The sequence below is a fragment of the Acanthaster planci genome, linkage group LG15, assembly GCF_054643075.1.
Source record: "Acanthaster planci isolate LZ-2023a linkage group LG15, COTS_SCS, whole genome shotgun sequence".
Taxonomy (NCBI): Eukaryota; Metazoa; Echinodermata; class Asteroidea; order Valvatida; family Acanthasteridae; genus Acanthaster; species Acanthaster planci.
The window spans coordinates 3,464,268-3,477,053 of NC_141791.1; the positions used below are offsets into that span (position 1 = coordinate 3,464,268).

The following is a 12,786-nucleotide window of genomic DNA, read 5'->3' on the forward strand; positions in this document are numbered from 1 at the left end:
CTGTTGACGTGCTGCCTCGATTAAGTGCACTTTGCGGTACGTAATTTGGGGATATTTGATTGATTGAGCTGTTGCTTGCACGACACAAAACCATTATCTGGACTACCTAACACCCATTCTTTACAATTTTGAATGTTCAACCAAATAAACAAAACTTCGGGAAAAATTCAAGTTTTTAGCACACAGCGCAGTTAGCGAATGAGACTTTGCCAACCATTTATCCCTTAATGCACTACGAAAAGGCCTCTCCATGCTAACCTCTTGGTGGCGTACTGCATTGTGAATCGGCCATATTCTGTCAAATATTCACTAGCACTGAAAATTCATTTCCTCGTTCGGGATTGAGACTTTCAAGATTGTACGTCCATGCAAAATGTTCCGTTTCAAGTTGAATAACTGAAGCATTGACTCTTTTCTTTGTCGGCAGAGCAAGCATCGTCCGAGTCCCGTGAAATTTCCACAGGTATGCACACTCTATTCATTGTTTGATTATATTCAGGACTGTAACAGTGGGAGAGGTCGAGTAGTTGAAGATTTAAAAAGTTGGTTGCCAGGCAGTTTTGGATTTGTTGAGCTGCCACGGACATCTTACAGTCTTCTTATTCATGGTAAGAGAAACGTCCGGAAAAGTCTCTTTTCTTGGCTGCTCCTGGTGTGTTTATCGTGTTGGAAGTTTATTTGAAAAGGAAATTTGCCAAGGTTCTTTGTGTGATCGCGAACATGATGAAGTAGGTTGCTGAAGTCACCGACCTGTTACTTGGATTTTCATTTTAGACCAAGAATGCGAGTCAGTCACTACAGCAGATGGAGAAATCTATCGTAAAATCAACGAAGAGCAGACGTTTTCCAACTTTGATTTCAGCGTGCAGACCGTGGGAACTGCAATTCTGAAACTTGGGGTGTATAGTGGGTCTGCCAGCGCTTACTACAAAATTGGTAAAATTGAAATTAATTGCTCAATTAAAACTTTTTTCTTGTGCAATTTCGGTATAATTTTCCTTCATTACATACACAAAACTATCCCGGTAGTGACATATTTAAAGATTATTTGTTCCACGTGCTTTGCATTTAGAAATCGAGTCCGGGAACCACGTGAACTTTTATCGTTGCAACTACAATGCGCAAAGGGAAGACTGCGGTACTCCACAGACGCAGTCCTTCACTAGTTCCCCGCCCGGTTCCACCGTGCCCCGCAATTTCACCCTCAATTTCGTCAGCCCCAAGCTGGAGCTGACCCTGGGCGGGGAGAGCCTGACGTTCACAGACGGAAGCCTGCGAGGCCTGAACGTCCGCTACTTTGCCTACAGAACGGTGGGCGGGGATGGCAAGTGGATCTTCGACAGCATCTGCATGGGGAACGTCAAAGGTGCGACGTTGTCCGGCAGGCATAAACTTTTGGGGAAAGATTCCTTTTACTCCTCAGTCGAACGGGTGTCAGTTTAAAGGAGGAAATATTGTTATCTTTTCTCACTTCCTGCTCAGTCAAAAGGACAGTGCAATGCGGCATGAAAAGCTGTGCCCAAAATTGAACGCCATGGATTTAAGAGGGCATGCATGATATTGACTACCGGCAGAAGCCCCCCCATTCCATAGGTGTGTGCATCATTGCCAGCGACAGCCAGTGCGTTACCTGGCAAAAAGTGAATTTGGACACAGTTTCTGTACATAGTTTTTGCTGGTGCAAACCGCATTTAGAGCGTGCAGGTTGAATTTGTCTCTTTGCAAGAATTGTTTCCTTTCGAGGTTTTTTTCTGTCATCTTCCTGTTCGTTTTCAGTTTTTTGTAGCAGAATTGGCAAAGTAACTTGTCCTGCTCCGATGAAGCCGTACGTCCTGAAAGCCCTGTACGGACGGATGGAGAAGGATGTGTGCCCGATGGCGAACGACCCCACCGACTATCCGGACTGCCTGCTGGATGTCACAAAGAAGTTGCAGAGGCTGAAGCACTCGTACTGCGTGAACGGCGACCGCACCTGCCTCTACCCAGTCTATGATAGCTTCTACGCATCAGCCCTGAGCAAGGCCTCCTGCCGGCCCAAGAACGGGTACCTCCATCTGGTCTACGCCTGCCGGGCGCAGGCGCCGCAGGAGAGAGCCCTGGGCCCCTGCAGCTCAGACCCCTGCCAGAATGGCGGAACTTGTGATGACTCCTCGGATGGGTTGTCATATGCTTGTCAGTGCCACGAGTCATTTTCAGGCGAGCACTGCGAGACGGGTGAGATGGTTGGAACTGTGGAAAATGCTCACAACAAGCTCTTGAGCCTTACCTACAAGAATTTAATGGAAATTCTGAGAAAGTGCCGTCCTTGTCAGAAATCTTTTGGTTTGGATCTAATGTTTCAACTACAGGACTGCGTTTTGACAAATTCATGACAAATTCGCTAAGCGCATTTAACTCTTGCTCAGCAAAACAAGTTAGCACCTTAAAATGATGGAACGAAGTACTCGGCTTGTAGATGGCTCCCAGCAATGTGTTCAGATCACCACTCTCTGAAATTTGTTTCCTGATCTTACGGAATGCTGTTTGTTCCTCCAGAAATGGTCCTCTGCAGAGGGCTGGGTGACCCCCACTACAGGAACTTTGCCGGCCACACGTTTGACTTCCAGGGCAACTGCACCTATGTCTTTGCCCGTGACTGCAAGGAGGACCCCGATTTTGAGGTGCACGTGGTGAACCAGTCGCCGCTGTTCAACATGGCGGTGTCCAGCACAGTGGAGGTCATTCTGGTATTTGATGGACGGGTGAGTTGAATGAGAAAAGTGCTGCGGACTCCATGCAAAAAGAATAGACATCTGCTTAGCACAAAAACATCATGCTTAGCAGATTTACAGGTTACCAGCCTAAAAATTAACGTAGTGGGTTTTGCTTCTTGACTGGTTCCCTGCTGGGTTTAATATGCTTATCCCACCAATATAGCTAAGCAGTCATTTCGGCTGAAATGGGGCCCCAGTCTCGGCGCTCGCGGGCATCATTTGGTGCGCACCTATGGCACAAAGTGCGCATGACCAATTTTCATTTGAATAAGCACAAACCAGGCATTGAGTTGGCAGGGAGGAGCGTACCCAAACATCGGTGCACAATGCCAGTGGCGCTGAACCAGTGACTTCTGGCAAGGAGTCAGATCTGCTTTCAGCACTTTCCATTTTTCCTGTGAGCATTTCTAAGAAGTTGAATCATCTTCGGTCGCCGTTTTGTTGCCAAGGCATTGTGCGGTATTGCACCTCACCTCCAAGAGGTACAAGTCCTTGCCTTGCAGGATTAAGGGGAGTTAGTTGTGCTCCCCAGAAAAGGCGCATACCTCGCCATGCGCGCCACTCCCGTTTTCTTGGAGTGGGCATTTCTGAGCTTGTTCTTCGCTGCACGCTTGCCCTGGTCCACGTTGCCATTTGAGACGTCCTCCAAATTTGAATCCGATTATTTTTCGTCTTTTCGCTTCCGTGCCGGAAGACGATCCTCCTGAAGCAAGCCAGGGAGGTCCTCATCGACGGAGAGAGGCAAGACTCTCTTGAGAGACTGGAGGAAGACTTCACCCTGACTGAGCAAGGCTTGAAAGTGGTAAGCTGACATTAGCTGAAACGGCAAACTATCCGACAAATGCATTTGACAAAAGGCCACTGCTGCCCTGGCGCCGAGCGCAAAGTGTCTTACCGTTCCCCCTGATGTTTGGAAGTATGAGGTCTAGAGACAGATATGCTTTCTTTGAGGTGGTCAAGCAAGCAAGAAGATGAACAGGTTCCTAGTTACAAAATCCGGATGCACTTTATAATGCACAAATGTGTACCAAAGTGGACCTCATTCTATCCAAATCCGTCTAATCCCCTGCATTCTCAGTTTTTATTGAGTCAAAGGGAGTACGGTCTTCTACAGCGGGAACACAATTAGAGCAATTCCTTTGTTCCCAGTGCAGTCTGTCTGTATAATCTGAGATAGTTTGTTGACTTTATTGCCAGCTGTTTTTAACAACTACTCTTTTTCAGCTTTTTTACGGGTCTAACTTTTTATCTGGGTTTGGTTTAATTTTGTTGGAGATGTGTTTTTTCGGTCTATTCTTAAATGGGTACTGAATGGTTTTAAGGTTTTAATGTTAATTATTTCTTTTAAGAAACTGTTGTTTGTATTTTTGTATGTAAATATTATAAGCGGTATATGGGTTGTATAGAATCCTAAGTGTCAGCATAAATAAATAAATAAATTTGATAACTCCCACTGCGTTAACCACTTCATGCCGGGGCATTTTCCAATGTTGATGATGCTGGGCCGGCATGACTATCATTTTTTCCGTTTTCAAAATGCTTCAAAAATTCATTATTTCATTTAACGTTCATTTATAGCCGCACGAAGTAATCTTCAGGCACTATTCTAAGTTGATAGGTGATCTTCATTGACGCCCGAGTATTTCAGCCAGGCCTGCAGCCTTGTAAACAGAGCCCAGATTGTGCGGTGTTATATAACTGTCTTTTGTTCACGAACCTGGCTCAGTGCACTGCTGACCTCTTTTCAATAGGGGCCAGATTAGCGTGCAGCGGTGCTGTGTGGCTCATCGCTGCGGTGGTGGAGCGCTTTTGTCCCCGGTGGTAATCCGCTCGCTCTCAATGCCCCAAACCCTGGTATACAGTTTCAAAACAAGGCTGGATTATCACCACTTTTGAGAGTGAAAAATGCCGGTAATGCCCAGCAGCCTGGTCTTTTGTTCGGAGTACGGTCTTTTGTTACAGGGCCTTGTTTCCTTTGTCCGAGTTCGGAGACCCCGGCCACGCATATAAACCATACGTCTCCGATCCCGGAGTCCCCGGCAGGAAGTGGTTAAAAAAAAATTCCCCAGTTGGGATAATAAAGTGTGTACCTATCTACCTGTCTATTGCATCATGCCTGCATGTTTAACAGGTCTCAAACACCCCGTTTGTTTTTATTTCTGGTTATTTAGTCAGTCCAGTTCCTGATTTTTCTGCCATGGTTGTTGAATATTCAGGTGGTGCATGTACCAAAATACAGCCTGACAGTCATCTGGAACCACAAGGACATCGTCGACGTGAGACTACCTAGGAACAGCGGCGGAGACGTGTGCGGACTGTGCGGAAACACCCGCGTGTTTCAACCCATGGGTAGCTACCAGATGAAGTCAGGAACGGTACGGGTTGTTCTTGTTGTTCGTTTTCTTTTTCCAGTGGGTACTAAGTTGACCAAAAACCGTAGGCTGTACGTGCTATTTGGCACCTGGCCAATTTCGTGTGATGTGCTCTGTCTGGACCACAGCTGTTCATAGAGAGATTTACGTCAGGAGTGTCTGAAGTGTCAAAACTAAAAGGATGGTTTATTCGTCAGTGCACGTAGATGATAGCTGTAGGCTGTGCTGCACACATAATGAACAGCCAGTTTGGTTGCCAAGGCTGAAGTTGGCGCTAGTTTCTCTGTGTGCTATGACTAAGCTAACTCCACACAAGGGTCCTTCTTGGAAACAGCATTATTGAGAGGCAGTTTAGAGGTTACTTAGGAAATTTATCTGTTGCAGAAGAAAGAGAAACTGGTCAGGAAGCCATCGACATATTGCAATTAAAGCAGCGTTCCCAGTTTTTAGAAAAATCGGTATTTGCTTTGAGTTTTCAAAGTCAGGTGAAACCAAGGAAAAATCACAGAATGTCGTCACTGCAGGCACGTGACGCGAACGCGGGTCGCTTACGCAGTGCACCGTGTTCAGAGGTGCCCGCAAGTTGGCCACAAGCCGCAGTCCCACTGCCTCTCCCTGTCACATTTTGCACAGGTTGTCCAGGACCCGGTCGTTTTCGGCAACAGCTGGCAAGTGGACGTGGGCACGTGCGAGGCCAACACGCACCCCAACAACTGGGCCCAGCTCGGCCACACCCTCAGCAGCAGCCAGCTGATAATCGCCCAACGATTCTGCAAGTTCATCTCGCAAGCTTTGGGTGGGCCCTGCCTCTTTTGTTGATTTCTTTTGCTGTGTGAATGAATTTTGTTTTTCCGTCGACCGACAGAAGCTTCAAAGTGAAATGCGCCTTTCTCTTGGCACACTTGACATTTTTACCTACCAGTAATTGACCAGCTATGGTAGGCCTTTGGTACAAAATTGAAAGAATAATTCAGTTTTTTAAAAAATCGCACTAGCATCAAGACATCAAAGAGCGAATGCTGAGAAATTCCTGATGAAAATTCATCCCTCTGTAAAACTTTTGAGACGTGAGTGTCTTTTAAGGCGAGTTAGAACTAAGGTTAAACTTCCTACCCATGTTGGCCACCAATACAAATAAAAGTCCATATGAGAATGGTTTTAGGCAATACACAATTATGCGTAAGCCAATCTTAATACCAGTCGGAAATGTTCAGAGTTAGAGGCTTGATACCTGGTAGACCTACAGAAATCCTGCAAAATTGCCACGAAAAGTGATCACACTGTTCAGCAAATAATGGTTCCATCACTGATTTAAATGATTTTTTTTTTAAGTGAATTATTATAGGTGTGGTCTGTTACCACATCACTCGAATTTTGGACCATTTTCGCTTAGCTTTAAACTTAACCATTTTTTTCATTTCATTAGTACCTATGACATTGGCCATTCACAATCACCCCTGGCGACGCGAATCCAGGTTATTCAAATTCTGATGCGAAGACAGACACCATCTGGAACTCCTGCTCAGCTTGCCCTAGTTCCATTTGGACTTCTCTAAATGACATTTCTCGCAGCTTCCTTGGCAAGCGTCTCATCCTTTGGCTGGTCCCCAGCTCGGTAAAGGTAGCTTGAAATTTTTTTTTTTTTCTCTTCCTCGCTTAGTTTCTGGGTGCCCAATCACGGCAGCCACTGCCGACTTCAGGAGGCAGTCCTGTGAGCTTGACCACGGCAGCGGTCTGCGGGACAAGGCCTGCAGCATCATCAACGACTTCCGAGACGAGTGCACAGGAGAAGGCGGAACGGTTTCCGAGAGTACTAACACTCAGTGTAGCAGTGAGTCCTGTGTTGTGTTCTGCCATGGATATTAACCGAGCCGTGCTCAAAATGTTTCACCCATTTTATCCAAGTGTCAAATTCCGCAGACACGCAAGTAATCCTGAAATCGCCTGATGTCTTGTATTTATTCTCTTATTTTCCATCAATAATTCTTAAGTGCTGGACAAAGTCCAACACAGATTTGAATTTCCTGTTGGCTGACCTCCAAGTTGCCTGCCCGATGACAGGGTTTCCCCTGGGGTGCTGATATGTGTCAAGTGGTCATAGTTTGCCAAAATTCTAGTGCCTAAAACAACAGCGAGTGTTTTCAAAATGGCCGAAAAGTTCTGTATAGTTGAATAGTACATTTACCCTCAATTTCCTCTCTAAAAGAAATTGATCTTGCATCCTGTGTCCCTCTTTACCATTCTGAACGATTTGAAACTGATCTTATTCAAAGGATTAAAGTTATTTTGCTTTGGTTTTTCCATTCCTGCCTATTTTAAGTGTCAGGTGGTAAAATTTATCAGAAAAACTTGAGGTGGTCATTAAATCATTGAAGTGGGCTGCCTCACAGTTGACAGAGTTTTTTAGTGTTTTGAAAAAAAAAAGGGATTAACGTCCGTTTTCTTCTTCACCTTTGACCCTTAGATAAGCTAATTGGAAGAGAAGAAATGGACCGATAGAGTTAGATTCTTTGCAATTTTCGTCCCTCCTCTGACCCTGCAAAATTTCCTGCTATGTTCGTAATCCAATAAATAAAAAAAAAAAAAAAATTGCGGGCCCAACATGAGAGAAACAGAAAGCAAACATTTTACATAAGTGGATTGGAGGCAGACGTTCGATCATCAAGTTTTCAGTAAACCCAGAATGCTGACTTTGATATGTTCCCCCCCCCAGCTGAGTGCGCAAGCCACCTGAATCACACACAGTGCGTCATGCCATGCAGCACGTGCTCCTCGCTGCGCCTCTCGCCGGGGAGCTGCCAGGGAGCCTGTGCGGCCGGCTGCACCTGCCCGGACGGGAAGTTGGACGACGGCGACTCGTGCGTGGATGAGGACAACTGCGGCTGTGAGCACGAAGGGAGGTACTACAAGGTGAGAGCATTTCAGGTTCAACTCCGGCGGACGTCCGACTTTGGACGTCCAGTGGAAAGGAAGACCATAGAAACGTTTGTCTCAGATGCCTGACAAGTTCAAAGAGGGATTTCTGTTTCTCGGTCTGCCTGCATCTATGCCAGCGTTGTGATCAAGACCCCAAAACCCCTTAACGCCGGGATTCTTTTGACCGTGACTTCTGGGCTGCGGTATGCCCGGTATGCAAAGCTCTGTCCAGCAGCAGGCCCCATTGAACCAGCAGCTGCATGGTGAATAGACTGTATGTGTGGTATGCACTAATCCTCGCACAAAGCCGCAGCTGTCGACGTCTACCGGCGTTTAAGGGGTTATAAAACCACCACAAGACTCTACAAGACCAACACATGACCCGCCCCAGTCTAACATCAAGTCACAAACTATTCCAATGAGCTGCACACTCCTTTGTCTTTTTGCACCCTTTTACTGGCATGATCTTTTTCTTGTATCAATAGGATTCTGATTTTTTTCTCACTTTTCATGACTTTTTTCTTTCTTCCATTTTCAACATTCGGCACTGTAGTCGTCATAGTTTTGGGGGTCTGCAGGGAACTTTTGCCTATTTTTCCCTCCGGGTCAGGTACGATGCCTGCTTTTACTCGTGATTGGTCTTGTGACTTGCCTTATGGCTTGTCTTGTGTCTGGTCTTGTGTCTGGCCCTGGGACTGGTCTTGTGCCAGAATTTCCTTTGAAATTTGTTTTTGACGAGACGGAAAACGGTTACATGAGTTCAGTGCTAGCATTGTACTCGACAAGTGGTTGTTGAAATCTGTAAGTTTCTCTCCCAAACTTTTCAGCTGGGGTCAACTTTCATGGACATTACCTGCACTGAAGAGTGTACCTGCCAGGGAGGGAACGTGGTCCAGTGCGGCCCACCGTCCAACAGACTCTGTCCCGTGTACCAGACGGAGTTTCTCACCACCTGCACGCTCCACGACGGCGTCTACGAATGCACGTGCATCTCAGGCTATGCGCCAAATGCAGATGGAACGGCGTGTCAAGGTAACGTTAGACGGCCCCGCCCGGACTTTGGCAGTGGAAACAGTGGCCCCCTGTCGTCTGTGGTCTTTGCCATGACGTCCCTTGAATTGTGCACATAGATTTATCTCACCGATGATTTGCCCTATGGTGTGCCCGTGTACTTCACATGTACCGATGTGCACAACCGGCCTCTACTTGTCGTTTTCATCCATGGGGTCACTCATTTTATAGCATGGAATTGACACTTCCAGTAACAAATGTACACTCGGTTTGCTTTTGTACACCTGCAGTCTTGACACATCACCAACACACATGATTTTGTAAATACTACACATGATTTTGTAAATACTATAATCTACAGAGGACCCTGTGACACCTTTTTCCGAAGCAGCAGAACCTCGCTTCATTTCACTGATGAAACAAATCAATATTTACTCCTTTCTGTTTCACGCAGCGATGCCCATGGACGTTATAGTTCGCCCCCCAGGTAAATAAAGCCCCTCTCTTTCTGTGTTAACTTTAATACACTCCCCTCAGTTTACTCTCTTGATAATTTGTGGGATTTCAGAGCCAAGGTTCTCAGCAGCAAGTAAATGACATTGTGTCCACTGCTGCTTGTACAGTCACCAAGATATTTGGGTCATTCCATGAGGTTGGGGCACAATTTGTGACAGTGTCCTTGTTACATGGGTAACTTTTACCCCCTGTCACGACCTGTAGAGTAGGTCATTTACTCTGTAAACATAACACACCCCTCTGTATTCAGCCTTGCAAGATGTATAACAATGTCGATTTGGAATCCACAGGCAGGGAAATAGCTGTTCATTTTTACGTAACCCATGTAACAATTGACACTGTCCCAAATTGTGCCCCAACCTCATGGAATGACCCTTTTGCCAAGTAAATAATGTACATTGGCTCTTTGCACGCTGCCGCCATAAGCATGCAGAGCCTCGATCTGGCAGCTCTGCACAATGAAACATAGCCGGTTCAGTGATTCCCATGTATCTGTGGCGTAGTAATTTTGCGCATGCTGCGTTACTTCTTATACCACGCGATTGGACAATATTTCAAAGAGCTGCGTTGACGCGATTCTGACGCGACTGTACAAGCTGTCAGTCCGAGGCTCGGCATGCCTATGGCAGCAACTTGCAAAGAGCAAAGGTACACTCATTTGTCCATCCTTGTGGGCTGTGTGCTTTAACAGTTTAGTGAGGATGCCTGACAATGGGGGCGAAGGCCTCACCCAACACACGCGGGCTCTTTCTCAGTCCTTACAATCCCTCTCCTGAAGACAGAACCTGTTTAAAGGCTAGCTGCAATCAATGGTTTTGATTTCAAACCTTTAAAATGCACCTTTGTGCCTCAGCAAACCTTATTTTCAACTTTGGTTACACTATTTCAAAGGGTATTTTAATGCCTGGTTGGTTTTTATGCTAATGAGTATTTCCATAGTCATGAGCAAAACTGTGATGTCATCTCAGGAAGAAGCCTCAATGTTGCTTTAGTTTGCACACAGAAAGTTCTGTGTTTTTTAGACTTTTCTGGACTAAGTTTTTCTCTTCTTTGCTGATCCATCGTTGTTTATGTGCATAGCAATAAGAAACCGTCAATCCCTCTCTCAGAAACGTTATCAGTTAATAAATCTGGGCTCACAAATTGAACAGAAATAGCCATGCGCTGTCTTCCCTAGATGACTTCATAGCAACAGCGCCCTCAGTTGTCCAGGAAAGCATGGATAATTTTGTTTGTTTAATAGTGTGCACTTTTCAATGCATTTAACCAAATAGGAGTGTGGCAGAGTTTTCATACATTGAAGAAAAGTATAAAGAAGCAGAAAAATTGTGTCGAAGAAAAATTCATTGCAGCTACACTTCCGTTTAACAAAATCCTGCAGTTTGGTTGAATGGGGGGTTTCCAGCTGGCGATAAAAACCTTCCAACCCTTTTTGTATTGCAGGCCGTCGTCGCCGAAGGGACGTCAGTTGTAAGTAAAATCGTGGCATTCTTGCATAACAATTCTCGCTAAGATGGCCGACTTTCACATTTAAAGGGCTTTAAGTCATGGTCTGTCTCATCAATGATCCACAGATTTGGTAGAGCCAGAATCAAGCCTTCCCTTTTGGTCCATGAGCCAGACTCAGCTAGTGGTATGCATGCTTGTCATCCTGATGAGCATGATGTTTATGAAGAGAAAGCGCTCATGTTATTGTTGGCCAACTTCAGTGCTGTGAGGTTGTGAAGTTGCTCGAGGCGGGCATTACCTGCTCTGTTAGACGAATTTATGCACTGTTTAAAAAATTTGAGAGCAGTATCAAGCTAGGTGTAGAAAAACATGAGAAACTGTCATTACTGTATGATTGTATAATGCCGTTAGACAGTGATATGTCGATGATCAACTGGGGCCAAATGTCATAAAGCTGCTGAGTGAACAAATATGCTAAGCTGAGCCAAAACAGGTTACCAGCCAAAAGGTCATAATATGTATATTGTTGGTGACTAGCAACTTGCTATTTTTGCTCAGCTTGTAACTTTGCTAAGCAAGATTTTGCACTCAGCGGCTCTGTGAGATTGTACCCTGCTTACTGTTCTTTGTTTCGATCTGTCGCTAATCTCTTGTGCTCTGACTCTCTCACAGTGGATGAATGCAACGTGGATCTGGGCATGGCCTCCGGACGCATCGCCGACAACCAGATCTCCTCCTCCTCCAGCAAGGACGCGTCCAGTCTGGCCAAGCACGCCAGACCCACGCTGGGCGGCTGGACGGCGCAGCGCAGCGACACTGACCAGTGGCTGATGGTGGACGTTGCGGTACCCACCGAGGTGAGCTCGGTCTGCCTTTTACCCTTCTCGGATCCTTCAAAATCAACCAGGAATTCTTTTAGGATTTTGTAGGGTTGAGGAAGGTAAAGCCAAGCCTCTGTGTCATTAGTTAGGGCTTAGTGATCCTTGATGGTTAACCTTGACAGACCTGAAGATTCCCAAATTTGGTATGATTGTTACACACCGTAGCGGGTTGGGGCTCAGTGACAAAATGTGCCCCTGGATTGAAACTTAATGACGATTGGTTACGACAAAATCACTTGCATAATTTTGATGTACAAAGTACAACAAAAGTGCTTTCATTGCTTGATTTGGTCCAGTGGTCTAGCCGATCTGTTATACCCTGATTTTGGCAAGTGTCTCAAAACTTGGAACATTCCTGGCCCCACTGGAATGCTTCTTGTTTGGAACGCTGCAAGTTTCCGATGAAAATTTGTGATTTTCCCACTCGGAACTTGTCATTCCTGAGTTAAACATGCACATACCTAGACCACTGTTCCCGTTTGGGTACACTCTTCCAACTGCGAGAGTTCTCAATTAGGACAAGCTCTATTCTCATTGGTACACTCTCTAGCATTCTGACTTCTTAGATGCTCCTTTAAGAGTCTCAGTTTCAACAGCACGCATGACAACCTCGCTCTGTGTTTACCGTTGGAATGAAGTCTTCATCCACGGGAAACATTGTTTTTTTAATTTTACCTTTTCCAAGATAACTGGCGTGACGACGCTGGGCAGTCGTCAGAAGGTCCACGGCAGGTACAAGCAAGCATGGGTGAGCGCTTACGGAGTGGACGTCAGACTGGACAGCATGGATCCCTGGACGGCAATGCGCGATACAAAAGGCAGTGAGCAGGTAGGCAGCCAAACTCTATTTTAAGGGCGTCCAAGTCGTCGGTTGCAAGACGTGCACGA

The 12,786-nt window shown here is 45.9% G+C and overlaps 1 protein-coding gene across 2 annotated transcripts in view; it reads left to right on the forward strand.

Annotated features, from left to right (window-relative positions):
* Positions 1-12,786, forward strand: part of LOC110989137 (uncharacterized) — a 56,190-nt gene that overhangs the window by 18,200 nt on the left and 25,204 nt on the right. For both annotated transcript variants that reach the window (XM_022253283.2, XM_022253284.2), the window contains exons 27-41: positions 428-463; positions 775-936; positions 1,073-1,366; positions 1,777-2,214; positions 2,536-2,741; positions 3,448-3,555; positions 4,970-5,128; positions 5,759-5,921; positions 6,786-6,956; positions 7,839-8,035; positions 8,869-9,073; positions 9,507-9,539; positions 11,012-11,038; positions 11,690-11,874; positions 12,584-12,727. In XM_022253283.2, coding sequence (XP_022108975.2) covers positions 428-463; positions 775-936; positions 1,073-1,366; positions 1,777-2,214; positions 2,536-2,741; positions 3,448-3,555; positions 4,970-5,128; positions 5,759-5,921; positions 6,786-6,956; positions 7,839-8,035; positions 8,869-9,073; positions 9,507-9,539; positions 11,012-11,038; positions 11,690-11,874; positions 12,584-12,727 — 2,528 coding nt within the window. The remainder of the gene's footprint in view (positions 1-427; positions 464-774; positions 937-1,072; positions 1,367-1,776; positions 2,215-2,535; positions 2,742-3,447; positions 3,556-4,969; positions 5,129-5,758; positions 5,922-6,785; positions 6,957-7,838; positions 8,036-8,868; positions 9,074-9,506; positions 9,540-11,011; positions 11,039-11,689; positions 11,875-12,583; positions 12,728-12,786) is intronic.